This window comes from Pocillopora verrucosa, chromosome 12, assembly GCF_036669915.1.
Source record: "Pocillopora verrucosa isolate sample1 chromosome 12, ASM3666991v2, whole genome shotgun sequence".
NCBI lineage: Eukaryota > Metazoa > Cnidaria > Anthozoa > Scleractinia > Pocilloporidae > Pocillopora > Pocillopora verrucosa.
The window spans coordinates 6,070,957-6,090,572 of record NC_089323.1 but is presented as its reverse complement, the minus strand read 5'-3'; the positions used below and the strand labels follow the sequence as shown (position 1 = coordinate 6,090,572).

The 19,616-nt window shown below is 38.4% G+C and overlaps 2 protein-coding genes and 1 long non-coding RNA gene across 3 annotated transcripts in view; 1 reads left to right on the top strand and 2 right to left on the bottom strand.

Moving 5' to 3' along the window:
* LOC131798121 (receptor-type tyrosine-protein phosphatase S-like) overlaps window positions 1-8,201 on the top strand; it is a 30,170-nt gene extending 21,969 nt beyond the window's left edge. Inside the window, exons 25-34 of the mRNA XM_066159687.1 lie at window positions 322-557; window positions 1,477-1,788; window positions 2,693-3,060; window positions 3,536-3,823; window positions 4,184-4,454; window positions 4,799-5,136; window positions 5,690-5,815; window positions 6,112-6,263; window positions 6,821-6,956; window positions 7,284-8,201. Coding sequence (XP_066015784.1) covers window positions 322-557; window positions 1,477-1,788; window positions 2,693-3,060; window positions 3,536-3,823; window positions 4,184-4,454; window positions 4,799-5,136; window positions 5,690-5,815; window positions 6,112-6,263; window positions 6,821-6,956; window positions 7,284-7,355 — 2,299 coding nt within the window. The 3' untranslated portion in view covers window positions 7,356-8,201. The remainder of the gene's footprint in view (window positions 1-321; window positions 558-1,476; window positions 1,789-2,692; window positions 3,061-3,535; window positions 3,824-4,183; window positions 4,455-4,798; window positions 5,137-5,689; window positions 5,816-6,111; window positions 6,264-6,820; window positions 6,957-7,283) is intronic.
* On the bottom strand, window positions 5,808-11,975 carry LOC136277495 (uncharacterized). Its single transcript, XR_010715914.1, has 3 exons — window positions 10,353-11,975; window positions 9,619-9,719; window positions 5,808-5,931 (listed from the first exon to the last, which is right to left on the bottom strand). It is a non-coding gene; the product is annotated as an uncharacterized lncRNA (long non-coding RNA).
* Window positions 11,976-12,143: 168 nt separating this feature from the next.
* Window positions 12,144-19,616, bottom strand: LOC136277117 (receptor-type tyrosine-protein phosphatase delta-like). The gene is made up of 7 exons (XM_066158800.1): window positions 19,286-19,616; window positions 17,126-17,422; window positions 15,872-16,168; window positions 14,686-14,982; window positions 13,960-14,268; window positions 13,241-13,540; window positions 12,144-12,526 (listed from the first exon to the last, which is right to left on the bottom strand). Exons 1-7 carry the CDS (start codon window positions 19,614-19,616, stop codon window positions 12,144-12,146), a joined length of 2,214 nt encoding a protein of 737 aa, XP_066014897.1.

Here is a 19,616-nt window from a genome sequence, read left to right as displayed (position 1 = left end):
ACTTGTCTGTTTGATAGTGTATTAATTTGGTATGGAGAAATTCTGTCTCAGTCACCCGTGGGAGTTAAAGGGTTAACCCTGTCATTGAAATTTGCTTTTTTTTTTTTTCTAAGTCGTGATAACTTTAATAAGGTCACTGCGTGCTTTCACTTTTATCATCTAAAGTTTGTTTAAGCAGATATCATGTTAAAACCTTACTTGTTTGCTCGTTTGAGAATTCGCTTTTTTTTATTAATTCCTCTTTTACTTTAATGGGATGCCATTAAACTGGGTTTTGACTTTCTACGTTGCTTAATAAATACCTTTTTTTATTTATTTCAGTTACTACCAAATCATCGTCGTACCACTAAAAGAAGGGAAAGATCCTGGAAAACCATCAGATAAGGAGTATGTTAATGTCATCAAAAGGTATGAAGATAAATCGGAGGGTGAACCCTACATTACGGCTGAATTTTCTAACGATAACAAACAGAGTAAAACCTTTCCTGTTGGAGATGAGAAGTACTATTCAAGAGGAAGAGGAAGTGGTGTTGTGGCAAGAAGAAAGCGCATAGAAGGTGAGTAATTTAATTATAAACTTTCTCCCAGTTGATCTGAATTACAAATTATACTTAAATACAGATTTAAGTTTCACAAACTGATTTAGCTGACTGCGTGTATCTATTTTGTTATATGCATTTCCTTACCTACTTGTTGGATTGCATCAGTCTGTGTGAATACAGCGATCGAAATGGAGAGGGGCAAAATAATTAAATAATTGAACGTCCTTTACATAAACTAAACTTGCTTAAGCTTAGATTCCATGCGATCATGGGGTGTTCTCAAGAGATAAAGAAAATTGTGGCGATCTAAAGGGAACACTACTGTGCGGATCAAAGTGCGCTCCGTCCAAACCTCCCAATTGTCTTGGTAGTATTTCCACGAAATTGCCTCGATTATTGCGAAACTTTTCCAAGACTATTCAGACGATCATGACGATCCAGAGAATCATACTTTCCCCTCCCATTCACTCACTATTGTATTAAAAAAAAAAAAAAACGCCAGTCGAGTAATAATATGCAACTTTTGGTGTCAAACTATTGGTAGGAAAAAAGATGAGTGGATACGTTTCTGAAGAAACTGTGGTGCTGCGTCAGTGGAAGAATATAACAGGGTAATAAGTATTGTCAAACGAGTTGAAGACGTAAATTGGCCACCGTTAAGAGTTTCAAAGCTGACGCTTCGAGTGTTAGCCCTTCGTCAGAGTGAATGGCGAAGGTCTAACGCCCTACACGTCAGCTTTTAAACTCTTTACGGTAGCCAATTCATGTCATCAACTCAGTTGCTAATATTAATTACCCTTTTAGTAGGAAGACCCAAAGGTTTGTTAGGAATGTTGGGGGTGGGTTCTACGGCTCTTTTGTCATGTTACTTGGATATCAAATCTTGCATTTAATTTTTTTGTGTTCTCGACTTTCCTTTCTTTTTTTCGTTTAGTCTACACAAAGTATTTTAATGGCAAGCTTGATGACGGCACAGAGTACGCTGTTTTTCAACGTTCCCTTAGCGAAAATGGTTATTATCAAGATGAGGGATTTTCTCAGTTTACAACCAAAACCCTTCCAAGAGAGGAAGAGCCAACACCTGGAAAGAAGAACAAACACCTGATTGTTGTTGGAGTATTTATAGGACTGTTCATAGTGTGTGTAGTTGTTGTCGGCGGAATCGTGATTGTCTGGTTACGCGGTCGACGGCAGAATAATGCAAATGACGACGGCGAAGAGATATCTTTGGAAGAACAAGGTTACGGTATGTTGTAGTTCACCACCTAGTTTAAATATCTCTAGGTTGATGTAATTTCTTTGTTTATTGCCTCTTTTTGGTTTGCCTAAAATTTGTTTGGCTTCTGTTACATTACTGTAACCATTTGCCTTACGATAACAATGTTTGATAGAGCTTTTCTTCGTCGTCTGTGATACTATTTTACGTATCGCACGAGCAGGTTTTAACACACAGAGTCTGTTGTCAAGCTCTCCAACTCAATACCAAAGAGAGCATCTCCATGAGACATTGTTCCCCATGACATCGTTCTCCATCTTCCAAAATTTATTTCTCAGAGAATGAGCTTTGAAAACTGGAACTTAATTGTAGTTAGCTCCGCTAACTATTTTGAATTAGTGGGGGTTCGAATTACGAGGATTGGTATTGAATTTCAAATATACAATTAATAATAATGGTGAACCATGTTTGTACCATCGTTGCACAATCAACAGTCATTTTCGTACATTAAGTTTGTTTAACAAGAGCTGCTTTAAAATAATATTACTGAATAAACGGTAAACTGCCATTTACAAGCTCTGGTCTTATAAACCTCGAAAGGGGTTCTAGGGGAGACTTACAAGCGGCGGGGCTTCTATGCTTTTGATTAATTAGGCTTCAAAACGTCTTTGTAAAATTAGTTCCCTACCTATCTCAAAACATGAAAGGCCGCTTATAGTTGGATGCATATCTATTTACAAGTAAAAGGGCATGTAAAGGTGGGGGGGGTTTCATAAGCGACAGTTTACTGAACCGGTACATGAGTGCGTATGTTATCATAAATAGAATTGAAAGATAGCAACCTGCTCATTGGCTCTCTTCAAAGATTGAGATAAAGAATCTTTGTTTGTGCAAATGAAATAATAAACTGATAATTTTTTTCTATTCAACTTAGAAAACTTCGATCCAGAAGGGGAAATAGCTGTCGAGGAGTTTGAAGACCACGTGAAACGCCTTCAAGAGGATGATTTATTTTCTGTTGAGTATGGTGCTATACGCTCTCAAGGAAATGTTACTTCCAAAGCCACTTTGGCCGAGGAGAACAAACACAAGAACCGTTACAACAATATCGTTGCGTACGACCACAGCCGAGTAAAATTGACTCCAATCGAGGGTGTGCGGGGCTCTGACTACATTAACGCCAACTTCCTTGACGGTTATCAGAAGGATAAGGCATATATCGCCACCCAAGGACCACTTGAACACACTTCAGATGACTTCTGGAGAATGGTCTGGGAGCAAGGGACAAAAACAATCGTCATGGTTTGTGCTTTCTGATAATAAGTAATAATCAACGTAGATCACTTGTAATGATTTAGTTGCGTCATGTTCATTTTACCGTGCATTGTGCAGCGTAGCCATAAGAGAAAGTGTCACATCTTTCCATGCCTATCTTTAAAATAATTTGAATTTCTTTCATATTACAGAATTAAAATTTTCCAGTCGATTGTGTGTGTAAAAGTCTGTGGTTTTTGTAACATGAACCGTTTAGAAAGGAATTATTTCTTCGGAATGAAATGTTAAGCCATTGATGCTTCACCACTCCTCCCCCAACCCTTCCCCTCACCCGTACGATATTATCAGTTTTCCTCGACAATTTGCGAGTGCCCGCCTATAATCCTAGTGGGAGAGAGGATTTGGGAAAGATGAGGTGCTCACCCAATTCCTTCATCCCTGTGAATAACCGAACACAGTTCACCATGAAACGCTTGAAGTATGCCCGTTCACCCTATTCTAGGTGACAAACTTGGAGGAGAAGGGTCGCCTGAAGTGTCACCAGTATTGGCCGTCAGAAGGTGCAGAATCGTATGGTGACATTCGGGTAACCTTGATGCAGACGGTGCAGCTCACTGAATTCACCATCCGTACCATGACTCTAAAGCACGCCAATAACTCAGAACAACGAACTGTAAATCAGTATCATTACACGGTATGGCCTGACCATGGTGTTCCCGAGTGTCCTTCCTCACTCCTCACGTTTGTGAGAAAGGCTTCTAGAGCAAATCCTCCGGACGCAGGGCCTATGGTAAGTTATCTTATATTTCGCCGGAAGAAGTGAGAAAGAATTTAAATGAGTGGTGGGGCGTACAATCAGCTAAATGTTTTCTAGTAAGGAAAATGGCATATTGCATAGTGGAAATATTATTGTTAACTTCTAATCTAGAAAAAAATTAAACAAAAAAAATCCACTTTCTTCTCTCTCAGTGATCGTTATGTTGCATCTTGTAACTGAGCACAGGGGATTATCATCTTGTTCTGAAACAAGTGATGACTGACAGGAAAGTTTCCACAATCTAAGCAAATATTAACTGCAGAAATAAAAAAAGAGGCACACATATTTGGTCCTTTATTAGTTCCGATATATCATTAGTGAATTTTCATTCAGGTTGTTCACTGCAGTGCCGGGGTGGGCAGAACTGGTACATTCATTGTGGTAGACGCAATGTTGCGCCGCATTGCTGCAGAGAAAACAGTGGATGTCTATGAATATGTCACCTCATTGCGACAAGATAGAAATTTTATGGTACAAGTTGAAGAGCAGTACATTTTGATTCATGACGTCCTGGTGGAGGCCATCCATTCCGGATTCACTGAAATACACGCAAATGATCTTAGATCTCATATCAAGAACCTCATGCAAGTGAATCAAACGAGCGGTATGTGTCTTTCCCAACATATACCATCCTGTCAATCCCTTATCTAATTCATATTACGAATTGGAAATAACTCCATAGAAGTGCTACTCTGTGAGTTCTAGGCTTAATGGCGATTACAAAACCATTTTATTGATGGTGCTTCATTCCACTTGTGTTTTTATAAATGTAGCGGTTTTCTTATGTAACATCTTCTGGTTGCGAGGCTTTAAAAAAGGTTTATGATGAAACTTCACGAAAAATTTCCTCTGATCAAACGAATTTCTCTCAACCTCAGTCGGCCTTGAGAGTATTATTCATCCTCTGTTCGATTTGATGTGATAAGGTCATTTTTTTTATGCTGTTAGGCCAAAGTGAGATGGATGAGGAGTTCATCCGGCTAGGTCGCTGCATCAACACTTCCCAGCTCACAGCTCAGGCTGCTAGCATGGCCTTCAACGTGACCAAGAATCGTTATCCAAATGCGTTACCGTATGATGAAACCCGGGTTAAACTGAGTGTAATCTCAGGAGTGGAAGGCTCTGATTACATCAATGCTAACTTCATTGATGGCTACATGACTAGGAGAGCATTCATTGCAACTCAGGCACCCATACCTGATACTATACCAGACTTCTGGCGCATGATTTGGGAACAAGAATCTTCCACCATAGTCGTGTTATCAAAAGAAACAGAAGGTGACAAGGTATGCTCAATAAACCGACAATTTATCAATCAACTAAAACAATCAATCCATCAGTCTAGGAAAAGGTTACCTTCTTTGTTAGGGATGTTATTTTTGCAGGGGTTAATAGAGATGCCTTACATTGGTAAGTGACCCCCATTCTATGTCGGTTATGGGTAAGTATGTATTCCTAAAAGGCGACTTTCGTGAGCAACTTCTGAGAGACTTATAAAAAAGATGTAGATGGGTCCTCCTAAGTATAGTAAGACCCCTGATTATAATAGTTTGTTGGTCTTAGTGAGCGGCTGTAAGCTTCGTTGTCTTATGCATGCAGTGTTACTCCTCATAACTTTATGTAAACATATTCATTTAAATACCAGCGAATGGATACATGCATCCATTTACTCGTAACGGCTGTAGGGAAAAAAGATATGACTATGCATCAACTAAAATATCTTTAGCTTTCGAGTCATCGTTTAGTGGGAATTAACTTGTATAGGGTAGGAGGTCTATCTATGTAATTGATCTGACTCTGGATTTAATCGATTTGTAAAGCTTAATCTTATGTGTACAGGTCAAAGTACACCAGTACTGGCCTGCAGAGAAGCCCGCGCACATTGGCACTTTGGTAGTGGAAAAGACAAGTGAGACGTCCTATGAAGACTACACAATGAGAGAAATGAAACTCACCCATACCAAGGTTCGTTCTGATGACTCTTCAGTTAATCTTCAGCAACTTTCTGTTTATTACCAATAAAATGTCAGGGAATTAGCCAAGAATTTGTGTGTTACGGGGAGATCCATCCATGGCGGTTCCTAGATTGAAGGAGAAGAATGGGGTTAAGTTAATAAAAGGCTTTTAGGACCATAGCAATATGACAAAACGTGCCAATTTCCCAAGACATGCTTTATCTTCTTCAAAGCGATCACATGCACCCTAAAATCTCTACTGACAGCATTTATCAAACACACACATTTCTCTTGTCAATATTTCAGGAAAGTGCATCGCGAGTTGTTCGTCAGTATCATTACACTGGATGGCCTGATTCAGGATCTCCAGAATCAGGTACTGGCTTGATCGATCTTATTGGGCAAGTACAACGGTGGCAGCAGCAGTCAGAAAACACTAAGATTACTGTGCACTGCAGGTGTGTATTTATAATTAAAATATTATTAAGCATATATTATAGTCTGGCTTTGGTCCTAATTGAAAAATGCTCATTTAGTCGTTATTAAGTTCACTGGTGTTCCTTAGTCCTAACGTTGTCTCCTGAGTCTCGTTCCACCTTTGCAAAACATTTATACCCTGTAACTATAAGTGGACAATTAAGGCCCTAGGGAAGATCTTTTCATTCCTAACAGTGGAATGACAGCCATATCAATTTGTCGGTTTTGGCATTACTCCCTTGCTTCACTGGGTATATTAAAACGCGCACGTTGTAATGTTACCAATTTGCACACATTCATGTATTTTTATTCATCCTATATACCACTTTGCAGTAATATTTCAATTACTACGCTCGTTATAAACTGTTATATTCACTTAAATATTAATTTATCAATCAATGAAAACTCTTGTAGCATGTTAATATCAGGTATTGCCCTTCGCTAATAAATGCTAGTGGAAAGACAACATTTTGCGCAGTTTACAGCAGACCCTAAGTTTATTTTCTTCTTCAACTTTATCTTCAACTTCTCATTTCAGCGCTGGAGTGGGTCGCACAGGAGTGTTCTGCGCCCTCAGTATTTTAATCGGACAGTTAAAAAGTGAAGGTGTGGTAGACGTTTTCCAGACTGTGAAGCAGCTGAGAGTTGAGAGACCTGCCATGGTCCAGACAAAGGTGTGTTATTTTTTTTGTGAGGTATTCAAGGCAACTTAAAAACCGTCACAGAAGAGGGCAATTGGCTTTTATTTCTCGGTTGGAATTTAATTTTGCTCTCTACTTGCATGGCTGCGAGAGTGGGCAGTCAATAACATATGTTATAGGATACAAGTTTTGTTTTGAAACAATAGAAAGTACAATTTGAACCAACCAAGACTTATGTCAGATAAATCAGAAGGGTCTAATAGGAACTGGAATGGCCGAGCAGTCTATTTGAGGTTTTTCTAGTAACTTGAAAGGACACTTGTGAATGTATTGCTGACCTAGTGATTTTCACTCTTTCAGGATCAATATGAGTTTATTTACTCTGCTCTCAGTGAGTATTTAGACTCATTCGATGCCTACAGTAATTTCTGAGTGCCTGCACCCGTTCAAGAATGAAGGACAGTTATAAATTCAGCAAGAATTTATTTCTTTCGTGCTCTAACTAGAGATGAAATAATCAACATTAAGTCGTAAAAAGCGCGGCGATTTTCTTTAAAGTGCCGTCAACTCAGTCAGATATGTAAACCCAGTTGCTAAGGATAGATAGATGATGTGGATAAGCGCTTAGCGCTTAAATTAGGTTGTGATCATGACCGACGACAGTCTTAGAAAAAAAAAATTGGGATTCGCTAATGTAAAGCAAATTTAAACCACAGGGAAAAAAAAAAGATCTAAAAGTATAATTTGCGAATGGATTCATCGATCAAATTATATTGAAAGTTTTATTTGACGTTTTATTTCATTTTTTCGTGTTTCTAGGCTGAGTTAATTGAAACATATGGTGACAACTTTCTGTCAGGAAGAAAAAAAAAATTAATCTTAAGGGTAACCGAATCCTAAACACACAAGTTCACAGAAACCATGGTTCAGTCATTTTTCAAAGGAATCAGCCAAAAACCTTGTTAACCTCGCTCCAGATTTTGCAGCCTTCTTGTGAAAGTGGAATTGTTTGACTATGTCTCCTACTGGCGGGATTTCCTGAGACTAGCTTGTGTTCTGTGGATGAAAATAGTTAAGTTTTCTATCTTGTAGAAAAAATAATCAGTATAAACTGAACCATTCGCTGGAGTCAAGCAGAAATAATTTCAGCGGATGACAGTCCAATCTCTATACAAATGAATAAAGGGGTAAGTTTCTAAAGAAACTGTGGTGCTGCGTCGGTGGGAGAGTATAGCAGGTAATTTAGTGTTAACAACTGGGTTGAAAACGTAAATTAGCCACCGTAAAGGGTAAAAAAGCTGACGTTTCGAGCGTTAGCCCTTCGTCAATCGCTCTGACGAAGGGCTAACGCTCGAAACGTCAGCTTTTTTACCCTTTACGGTGGCTAATTTACGTTTTCAACCCAGTTGTTAACCCTAAATTACCTGCAATCTCTATACAATTGAAGCTTTAGCTGTATTCTAACAATAAAAGATAATTTTGTTCCATGCTCGTACTTTCAATCATGTCTATACCATGGCTACAGTTTTTCTCTAATTTTGTAGATGATTTGCGTGTCCACTACAGAAGATTTTTAAGAATAGTGCAATTTTTTCCTATTCCTTTTTATTACGATCAGCTGATCAAGAAACCTGTGTAGATCTAAAACAAAAAACCAAACTAGGAACTGATCTCGCAAGTCTTCATATCATTGTCCATTGTTCCGGCTCAGCCTTTCCATTAAGCGTCAAACAAAAGTCCTTCTGTAATCGGTAGCCCTGAGGGACTTTGGCCGAAGGGAGGCGGAGAAGCTCGTAACTGATCGAGAAAATTATCGGAGTGACAATTTCGCTGCATTGGGAGAGCGGGTAGTGTAAATTTGCACTGGTAAAATCAATCTCATATCAGCGTACCCAAGGGTACACTTGACCCTCGATGAGTGCATCGAGCTAAAGGCTCGCAAATTTAAAAATTACAAAAGTTATTCGTATTGCAGTGACTCGTTTAAACCACCTCTCTCTATGTGCAAGTCAAGTCGCCTGGTAAAACGTCAACGCACAATAAATATTTCTTGATCTTACTATTGGTGTTAAATGCGTGCGAAAGAGACGCTTTTCTATGGAAAGCCTCGAAGCGATTAAAGAATCGCACCTCTTGTTTCTGGTATGAGCTTAACTACAAGCGAAAGTTGTTGTGAAAATTGGAGAAAACGTTTCATGAACGTTCTTGATGTTCAATGAACAAGACGGCTTATATTTGAGGGTTTTCCCATAGCGCTAAAATTCACTGACTACACAGTAGGACTGAACAAAAAAATGTAGATTACTTCATGGAAAGTGCTTTTTACGGGTTTTAATTGACGAGTTGCAAAGAGTGAATAAAATCCTCACTAGGCACTGTCTATGCAGTAATTGGTTTATGAGATATATATATATATAACGAGAAATAAACATATATTTCCGATATCATAAGCTTACAGACCAGCAAAAATTTCAAGATTCACCAAACAAGCGAGCGTAATAAGAATAAAATCCAATTTCCAGTCTAGCAACAAACAAACAAAGAGCCTACACAAACTTAGATATCACTTCCCATTCAGAGTAACTGATAACTATTGTAGAATTCGTAAATTGAAAATTGTGAATCTTTTCGCTTGTCGTGGGGTACCCTCCATCATTCACTGCGTGCTTATGGCGGTCATCATGTCTGCACGTACCCAGGGAACCATAGATTCTCATCCTTTATCGTAAACGCCTTTTTAAGTGTCACAGTTTTTTCCGTGGTACACACTCAAGGTAGTGTTTTATTTGCGGATTCCTAGATCGATTATAATAATATAAATTCAAAAGTTCAGAGTGAATCTCGTTTAACTCTCTCAGTTGTTTTTTGCTTTGGTTTGTGTTTCGTGTTTTGTGTTTTGTGTTTTGTGTTTTGCGTTCTGTATTTTATATTTTGTGGTTTGTGTGTTTCGTGCTTTGTGAATTTTGTTTTGTTATCCTTTTATCTTTTACTCATTTAGCCCTCTCAGATGTCCCCCCGTTCAAAATTCGAGGGCGGAGGGGAGGGAGGCGTGAGGTGTACGGAACACTCCCAAAGAAAAAGGGTTGTCTTTGAAAGTAGAGGGTCCCAATGGGGTTAACTGTTAGCCGTAAAACGGCCAAAATATTTAGCCGTTAGACGTAAAAATTGACAACTTTTAACCGTTAGTCGTAAAAAAAGTTAAACGTAAAAAACATCTCTGGTGGAAACAATGGAAAGGTGTTAACCGTTAGCCGGAAATTGGCCAAAATTGTAACCGATAGCCGTAAAAGCCATCACCCCATTGAGACCCTCAAAGTAAGACTACCCAGGTAGCCCACAAAAGTCACTGAAGCATAAATATAGGTAAGGCACTAATTCATTTCTGTTCACCACCCTTATCTTGTCTCAAGACTTTTAAAGATAACTTACCTCTGAACCTCTTCCTGAGGGATTTAATCCAAAACTTCGAATTCCCTTAAAAAAAAAAGAAAAAAAAAAAAAGAAGAGAAAGCTTAATAAAGACACTTAGGAGCACCATACCCGGACCACACCGTGTGATTAGAAAAATTCACAGATTTGATTGCTGGCCCTGGAAAAGTTTACCTCTAACTATGCAGGCTGGCTTGTTCGGATAAGAGTGAAGTCAGACTGAAATATTGAAGTTACTGTAAAAGAGACTTATTGTTGACATGTGCTATTATGTGAATTCATTTCTGTTTCATTTATAACATCGATCGCACAAATCATGTTATTTAATTTATTAAGTTCCATCAAAGCCCAGTTGGTTCGCAAACTGAACTGATAACCTGTCCGGTCATAGCTGCTCCTTGAGAATCTCCCATCCCTGAAGGCAAATAAAGTAAAAAACTTTAAGTGCATAAGGTTTATTTACAACCACTTATGACCATTTACGACCATGTCATTTACAGCTGTTGCGAGAAAGGTCATGTGTTTGAAAAAACAGGACAGAAGTGGAAGGGACAATCTCAATAGGAAGTCTGGGTGTCCGGTAATCAACCAAAGACAATAACTCAAATAGGTGAATAAATCCATTAAAAAAGCAATGTCACGTACTTACAGTGGCGTTTACTCACATTTCCCTGAAATCCAGAGGTTCAGGAACCGTGACTTGAAAATTACTCACTAAACCTTTCCGGTTCTTCTCTTCTAGTGTACATGTCCTTCTTTTTCTGCTGTAGCCAACTGGCGGATCACTAAATACTGTAAACTAATCAGCTCATTTGAAGACAACTTCCAGACAGTTATGTTTCTTTTCACATTCTTAAAGCATGTTCAGTGTCATAATTTCATTACTATTCACTCAAGGAAATAAAAAGTACATCGTGGTATGGTTTCTGAGGTATAATCCGCCTAGAGAAATTTTCTGCAGCACTGAAATACATCACCCAACACTTTATATTATTTCTGGACCTAAAGTCAACAGAAAATTAGTCAAAACCAGGTGATACACACAGTGTGGTGTTAAAAAATCAGAAGACATTAGAACATTGCAAAGCAAGATTATAAACAATAACAACCGGCAAACGTTCTTGATCCTGATTAATTAAAAACGGGTCTAGCTGAAATTAAAGAGTCCTTGAATACGCACTTAGAGGTGTCCTCATCTTCAAACTAACTTGGAATCTTAAAGCGAGAATCATCTTATGTCTAAAGTGCGCACTTTAAGCAGCCTTAAAATACGCTCTTTTAATTGTCTTAGGGTGAGCATCTCAAAGAGCATTGAGGTGTGCACTATCTAAAGCCTAACAGAGCGCACTTGAAAGCGTCTTTAAGTGCGCTCTTTAAGGAACCTGAACGTCCTCGAACCTGATTTACGGTTCATTATACTTAAAAGAAACCTTCACTTTGTGATATGAGGAGTCTTTTAAGAGTCTCGAAGTTTGCACTCTAAAATGTCTTTAAAGTACGCAGTATAATTTTTTTTCTATAATGCACGCTATAAGTCGTCATATAGTGCGCATTTTAGAAAGTTTTTCATCCAAACTCGTCTGAGAGCATTTCACTCAAATGAGTCTTGAAGTGCGCACTCTTCGGAATCTTGGACTTCAAATGGTCTTGAAGTGGCACTTAAGAAGGTATTAGAGTGAGCACTTTTATGGGTGTAAAAGTACACTCTCTAATTTATTTTGATAGCTTAAGAATCGTGCGAAAAGTAGCACCAGCGTAGACATATATAAAAGTCTTCCATTAAGTTAAATTTCAAACGAGACGAGTCAATATGCTTTGTTGCTGATAATACATACAAATGCTATGAAAGAATGATTTGGACCACTTACATACACCTTCAGTTGCAGAGGATTTGGACACACTTAGGGGACCTTCCCCTTTCGCAGTTGAAAGCGAAACTTGGAATGAATACTCAGTAGATTCCTTAAGACCAGACACAACTTCTTGATAAGTGATGGGATCCTTAACAGGTGTTACAACCTTAGTATCCACCTTCCCATCGGAGTATGCGTAGTAAATGGTGTATCTGGTTGGAATTCCGTGTGTGGATTCTTCAGGAACTGCCAACCATTTAACTTTTATGCTAGTGCTGTTCAGTGTTTTTACAGACACTAATGTAGGAGCCGTAGAAGGCACTGTAAAAAAAAAAAGACAGGACATTTACTTGTTATCATTTTTTTTTCTCGCATCTGTTATGAGTTACAACTGGAAAAGCTTTAAGGCTAATGAGAGATAAATTGATTCCTTAACAGGAGAAAGGGGGACTTTTATTAACACTGGCTACATAGCGAAAGCAGAACTTGGGAAGCATATCGATCTTCGCATAGTTGCTGCACTTCGTTACTGTTTAGCATCACTGAGAATTTGGGATGACTTTTCATACTGATCATAGAAGGAGGAAGTTGAGGAATTTACTTCCCCTACTCAAAATCTATTTTAATAATCTCAGCTGGGTTTGAATAACGAAAAATCTTTTAACACCCTGTGTCTCCCTTTAAACCACGAAGCAAAAGTCAAATTCCACATATCTTTCAGACTTCGTACCGACTGTGAAACACCTCACAAATGATAACTAAACCATGATTGTCATTTGAGGTCATGACACCTCACAATGTTTAGAGCATGGAGCTCTTTTGGCATACTTCTACCAGACACTTCCACCAACGGTTATTGCAGAAAAGCAAGTAAACACACTTAACCGTATTTCCTGTCCCCAAATGACAATTTGTATGGTAACTATACTAAAGGCAAATCCGCACATAAAATTATGTCATAAATCAGAATCTTCTGCTCTTTTTTTCCAGAGTTTTAGCCACTGAGGTATTTATCGAAAGTCTTCTTTTACTTACCATCCTGGTCTGTGCGGACCTTGATAGGATCACTTGCTGGTCCACTCCCTTCATGTGTAGCAGCTGAGACCTTGATGTCGTAAAATGTGTACATATTAAGTCCCTTTAGCTCAATGAACCTTCTAGACATTGGTGTAATTGGTACTGACTCATAACTGATATCTGTCATCTTTTTGTACAATATAGTATAGTATTCGATATCACCGTGTTTTTTGTCTTCCGGCACCTCATTCCATGTAACTCTAATGCTGGTCGAGCTGGTGTTATAACCTATTACATTCTGAGGAGGTGCACTGGGCCCTATGTAAAGACAGAAAAATATAGAAGTGGCGATAGATGTTCAACACTATCTCCGACATACGAACAAAAATTTTAGGTTATTTCTGTCATATACCGTATGATGGTCAAAAATTAAACTCTTTGACTCGAATTTTGTCTCTGTGACTACTCGGAGGTAAATCCCACTTGCTATCATATTGACTTGTGTCATATTCAACAATTGATTTTAATCAAGTGAAATGCGTGAAATAGTACGCCTCAATTGTACATCTCCCGCTGGATTTAACCAGTATCTTAATGTATCCATACGAAAACCGTTCTACTCGGAAGCGGACCCAACCCGATCCTTATGATGTTGTCGCATCTTACAATTGGTTAGAGAAATCAATATCGCGTGAGTTAATTTTCAAAGGTTACGTAATTGAAAAATACGGACTTACTGTCTTCTTTTGTTCTGAACGTCTTTGGGCTGCTGTAAATCCCGTCGCCCTTGATTGTGGAGGCCAACACACTGATGTTGTAATACATGTCCTTTGTTAGGACGGTCAGGTTGACCTGCCTTGTAGGGGCCTTTACTATAATCGTATAAATAGGCCCAGCAGATCCAGCTTCTGGTATCGCCTGATAGCTGACGTTGTAACGAATAATGATACCATTCTGTTCATCAGGCAAAACTTCATCCCACATGACAAGAATGCTTGTTGAAGTCGCATTAATTGAACGTAAGTTAAGAGGGGCAGCACTGGGTTCTGTAAATCGATGGCATGAAAATCGTTATTTCATATCTTCACCATGTTGGCGGCGTCACGGTAAGATAATGAAAGGCCATTTGCTGAGTCTTGGAGTTAAATTCGTAAAGGAAATTCTCGGATGCTTTGAAAGAGATATTTTACTTTAAAAAACATCAGAAGATAAGAAAAAACCGGAAAGAAAAACAAAGATAATAACAGATGGCGAGGATTAACACGGATTAGAACTGACGAAATCTGAAAAAAAATTTTGTGGATGCTAAAAAAAATAACGTTCGTCCTAGTCAAAGGTGGGTCTTAGCCCGAGAGAGACAGCTAAGAAATTAAATTATAATACCTTCCAGCTATAAATGGAGGGTAAACACAAACAGCAGTCTTAAACGTGGACGGGAGAGGTTGTCCAGGAACAGTACTTACCATCTTGGTCTGTACTAACAAGGATAGGGCTACTTTGTGGTCCATCTCCTTTCGAAGTCGACGCGAGCACTGTGATGTCGTAATCGACGTACTCTCTAAGACCTGTTAATTCCTTTTGACGATCATAGGGGCCAGCTATAGCACTCCCATTGTGACCCTCTGTTAGTGACCGATAAGTAATGGTGTAATTCGTGATGATACCATTTTGATCAAAAGCTGGAACATCATCCCACTCTACTAAGATGCTGGTTGAGCTGGTGTTATGTCCTCTCACATATAAAGGAGCAGCAGCAGGTTCTAAAAGGAAAGTTCAAGAAACAGGCCTTAAATTATTTCAGAGGTAATTTTTAAAACAAATGACTTGTGGTAAAACCATTACAGGACTCGGATAAGAGTGTACTCCTGACTGTTAATTGGTCAATTAATAATGGTAACTGAAGTGAGCTAAATGCAATTTGGTGTCAATCGTACCCGTGATTTCAAAATTGAACGTACTGAAAACGATGATTTCGGAATAAAATTGAACACCAAGATGCATTACCGCTTTACTAGTTTATAATAAGTCCAAACCTCTCCCTGCCATCATTCAACGACTGTAGGAAATAATATTTGTCCGTATTTTTCTCCACACAATGGCTTCGGCTTTGTGATTAATTTTATTGCAGTTTGACCATTTCACCATTTGAAAGCGAGATGGTTTATTTAAGGAAGAGAGAGAGGTAAAAAATATTAAATGAGAATCTTTTTTTTTTAATTTGAACGTAACAGGACTTTCATTTTTTTAATTTCGACTGAGATAAAGAGCTTTCAAAAGACATGGAATTTCCCCAAGCCATCAGTGACAGTTAAATTTCTTTGAGGTGCAATTTTTTAAACCACACTTCGAATTATTACCATCTTTAAAAGCAATCAGCTGGAGGGTGAACGTAAACATTAGTCTAAACCCTTAAACCTCTAAGAGTGACTAGCATCTAATTTCTCCTTACAGTTTCACCCCTGAATCAAACAATTAAGTCACAAGAATAGAGGAAACGATGGCCAGTTAAAGAAGCTGTCGATTGTTCAACAAGTTCTCCTTGTCAGCACCTTTGCATATGTAAAGGGAACAGTATGGAGAATATGCATAGTGATTTTGGATGTAAACCATTTATCACAGACAAGAGATTTGGAAAAGAGCAGTACTTACTATCCTGGTCTGTACTAACAAGAATAGGGCTACTTTGTGGTCCATCTCCTTTCGAAGTCGACGCAAGTACTGTGATGTCGTAATCTACATACTCTTTAAGATCTGTTAATTCCTTTTGAAGGTCACTGGGGCCAGCTATAGCACTCCCATTGTGACCCTCTGTTAGTGACCGGTAAGTAATGGTGTAATTTGTGATGATACCATTTTGATCAAAAGCTGGAACATCATCCCACTCTACTAAGATGCTGGTTGAGCTGGTGTTATGTCCTCTCACATCTAAAGGAGCAGCAGTAGGTTCTAAAAGGAAAGTTTTAGAAACGGGCCTATAATTATTTCAGAGGTATTTTCTAAAACAAATGACTTGTAGTAAAACCATTACAGGACCCGGATAAGAGTGTATTCCTGACTGTTAATAGGTCAATTAATAATGGTAACTGAAATAAGCTGATTCCAATTTGGTCTCAAACATACGCGTGATTTCAAAATTGAATGGACTCGAAATACGAGTCCGAATTGAAATTTTAAGAATGATTTCTGGACTAAATTGAACATCAAGATCAATTACCACTTTATTACATCCCTTTGAGATCATAAAATCAACCACTCAAATACAAGTTTTTTTGTAAGTGCAAACCTCTCCCTGCCATTATTCAACAACCGTAGGAAATAACATTTGTCTTTATTTTTTTCCACGCAATGGATTCTTTGTCATTCATTTTACTGCAGTTTAATCATTTCACCATTTGAGAGCGAGATGGTTTATTTAAGGGAGAGAGAGAGAGAGGAAAAAAAATTCAATGAGAATCTTTCCTTTATTTTGAGTGTAAACTTAACAGAATTTATATTTTGCTACCTTAGACTGAGGTAAAGAGTTTCCAAAAGACACAAAATTTCTCTGGGTCATCAGTGACAGTTAGATTTTCCTTTGAGATGCAGTTTTATAGAGCACACTTTAAATTATTTTCATCTTTAAAAGCAATCAGCTGAAGGGTGAACGTAAACATCAGTCTAGACCTTTAGCCCCTAAGAGTGACTATCATCCAATTTTCCTTACAATTTCACCCCTGAATCAAACAATAAAGTCACAACAATAAAGAAAACGATCTCCAGCTAAAGAGGCTGTTGATTGGTCAACAAGCCCTCCTTGTCAGCACCTTTGTATATGTAAAGGGAACAGTATGGAGAATATGCATACTGATGTTGGATGTAAACCATTTATCACAGACAAGAGATTTGGAAAATAACAGTACTTACTATCCTCGTCTGTACTAACAAGAATAGGGCTACTTTGTGGTCCATATCCTTTCGAAGTCGACGCAAGTACTGTGATTTCGTAATCGACATACTCTCTAAGATTTGTTAATTCCTTTTGACGGTCATTGGGACCAGCTATAGCACTCCCATTGTTACCCTCTGTTAGTGACTGGTAAGTAATGGTGTAACTCGTGATGATACCATTCTGATCAAAAGCTGGAATATCACCATACACTACTAAGATGCTGGTTGAGCTGGTGGTATGTCCTGTCACATTTAAAGGAGCAGCAGAAGGTTCTGAAAGGAAAGTTCAGAAAACGGGCCTCAAATTAATTCCGAGGTAATTTTTGAAACAAATGACTTGTAGTGAAACCATTACAGGACTCGGAGAAGAGTGCACTCCTGACTGTTAATGGGTCAATTAATATTGGTAACTGAAGTAAGCGGAATGCAACTTGGACTCAGTCATACCCGTGATTAAAAAACTGAACGTACTCAAAACGATGATTTCGGAACGAAATTGAGTACCAAGATCAATTACCACTTTATAAGTTTTTAATAAGTGCAAACCTCTCCCTGCCATTATTCAACAACTGTAGGAAATAATATTTGTCCATTTTTCTCCACGCAATGGCTTCTTTGTTATTCATTTTATTACTGTAGTTTGACCATTTGAAAGCGAGATGGTTTATTTAAGAGAGAGAGGGAGAAACATTTTGAATGAGAATTCCTTTTTTTTTTTTTTTTGAGTGTGAACTTAACAGAATTTTCATTTTGTTAATTTAGACTTAGGTAAAGAGCCATCAAAAGACCCGGAATTTCTCTGGGTCATCAGTCACGCTTAGAATTTCCTTTGAGGTGCAGTTTTATAGAGCACACATTAAATTATTTTCATTTTTAAAAGCAAACAGCCGGAGGGTGAACGTGATCATCATTCTAAATTCTTTAACCTATACGAGTGACTAGCATCTGATTTTTCCTTACAGTTTCACCCCTGAATCAAACAATGAAGTCACAAGAATAAAGAAAACGATCTCCAGCCAGAGAGGCTCTTGATTTTGCAACAACTTCTCCTTGTCAGCACCTTTGTATACGTAAGGGGAACAGTAAGGATAATATGCATACTGATGTTGGGTGTAAAACATTTCGCCCCATGTAAGGTAATCCAGGACAGTATTAGATTCTAGATTCCATGCTGTGGAACCCGGATTCCAGTTGCTGGATTACGGATTCTACCTGTGCAGATTCCGGATTCCAAAACAAAAAAGATTCCAGATTTTAGTTTCTCGTTTGCTTCTAATTTTTTTGCATTTCGTTTTCTAAGAATGACTTCAATGGTGGATATCGTTATTGAAGGACATGTTACGAGAATGCATCATCTATATTACTTTTTTAACTTTCCTTTTAATCAAAAACCAGAGTATTGACGAGAAATTTAAACTGAGATATAATTTTAATAACACCCTGTGTATGTCGTAAATAAATAGCAGACTATGACTAAGAAAAGCTTGTTTTCCTATATGTAATTGGCGATGATGTTCGTCATTATGAGTTTGCGCATAAAAAGGTGTTCAACGAACTCAACTTTACTACGCGCTTTTACCCGCGTAGCGTGACGAGATCAAGCAAAGAGTTGCAAATAAGACTTCGCTCTCTTGCGAGTAGGCCCTCATAATTTGGGGCTTCGGTACGAGCGTTTTTTTGATGCGGAAAGCAAACTCTATTTTATCTCCAGGAGACCTTAGCCAAAGTTATTTCGCGTTCTACGTTTTTCGAATAGGTGGGAATACATTGAACGAAGAAGAAATAATCATCTCTCAAAGGCTTTGACGTGGGCATTACAACGTTGGGGGAGGTGGGGGAGCTGTCTTTTATCTGGACTTTGCCCCCTGCGTGTGGAATACGTGATAAAATACAGATGTATATAAGGAAATGACACGTGATTGGGTGAAGTCGATTAAGGCGAATTTGATTGGTAGAAAACGTCAAAGCATGTGCGAAGTGCTTGGAAAATTTATTAACAATAGTATTGGTTCAAGTGACATTTTTTTTTGGGGGCAGGAATATTTCGTGAAATTTAGACTAGTTACTGGAAATGTCATTTTATGGGGGAAAGCCTAAATATTAATTAATAGCAGTGTCTACTGGAGTGTAACTTACTGTCCTGTTGTGTTTGAACAATTTTGACTTTACTCAGTGGTCCTTCTCCGACAACAGTGAATGCTAACACCCTGACGCTGTAGTTGGTAAACTTGACGAGATCGCCCAAAGTTATGTCTTGCTCTTTATCTTGATGCTTATTGCTGATGTTGATGAACCTTATAGCGTTTTTCCCATCCGGTAACGCTTGATAAATTACTTTGTATCCTTTGATGATTCCATTACGATTGTCCTTACCGACCGCTGCCCAGCTTACAGAGACACTTGTGGAATTTTTGGAGCTAGCTTGAACACTTTGTGGCGAGCTACTGGGTTCTAAAGGCAACACCAT

Excerpts from the sequence above, each read along its gene's own strand:
- LOC136277117 (XM_066158800.1), bottom strand. The coding sequence starts at position 19,616 with ATGGTGTTGCCTTTAGAACCCAGTAGCTCGCCACAAAGTGTTCAAGCT. Across the intron at positions 17,423-19,285 it reads TGTTCAAACACAACAGGACA|AACCTTCTGCTGCTCCTTTA; the intron begins GTAAGTTACACT and ends CTTTCCTTTCAG. Across the intron at positions 16,169-17,125 it reads TGTTAGTACAGACGAGGATA|AACCTACTGCTGCTCCTTTA; the intron begins GTAAGTACTGTT and ends CTTTCCTTTTAG.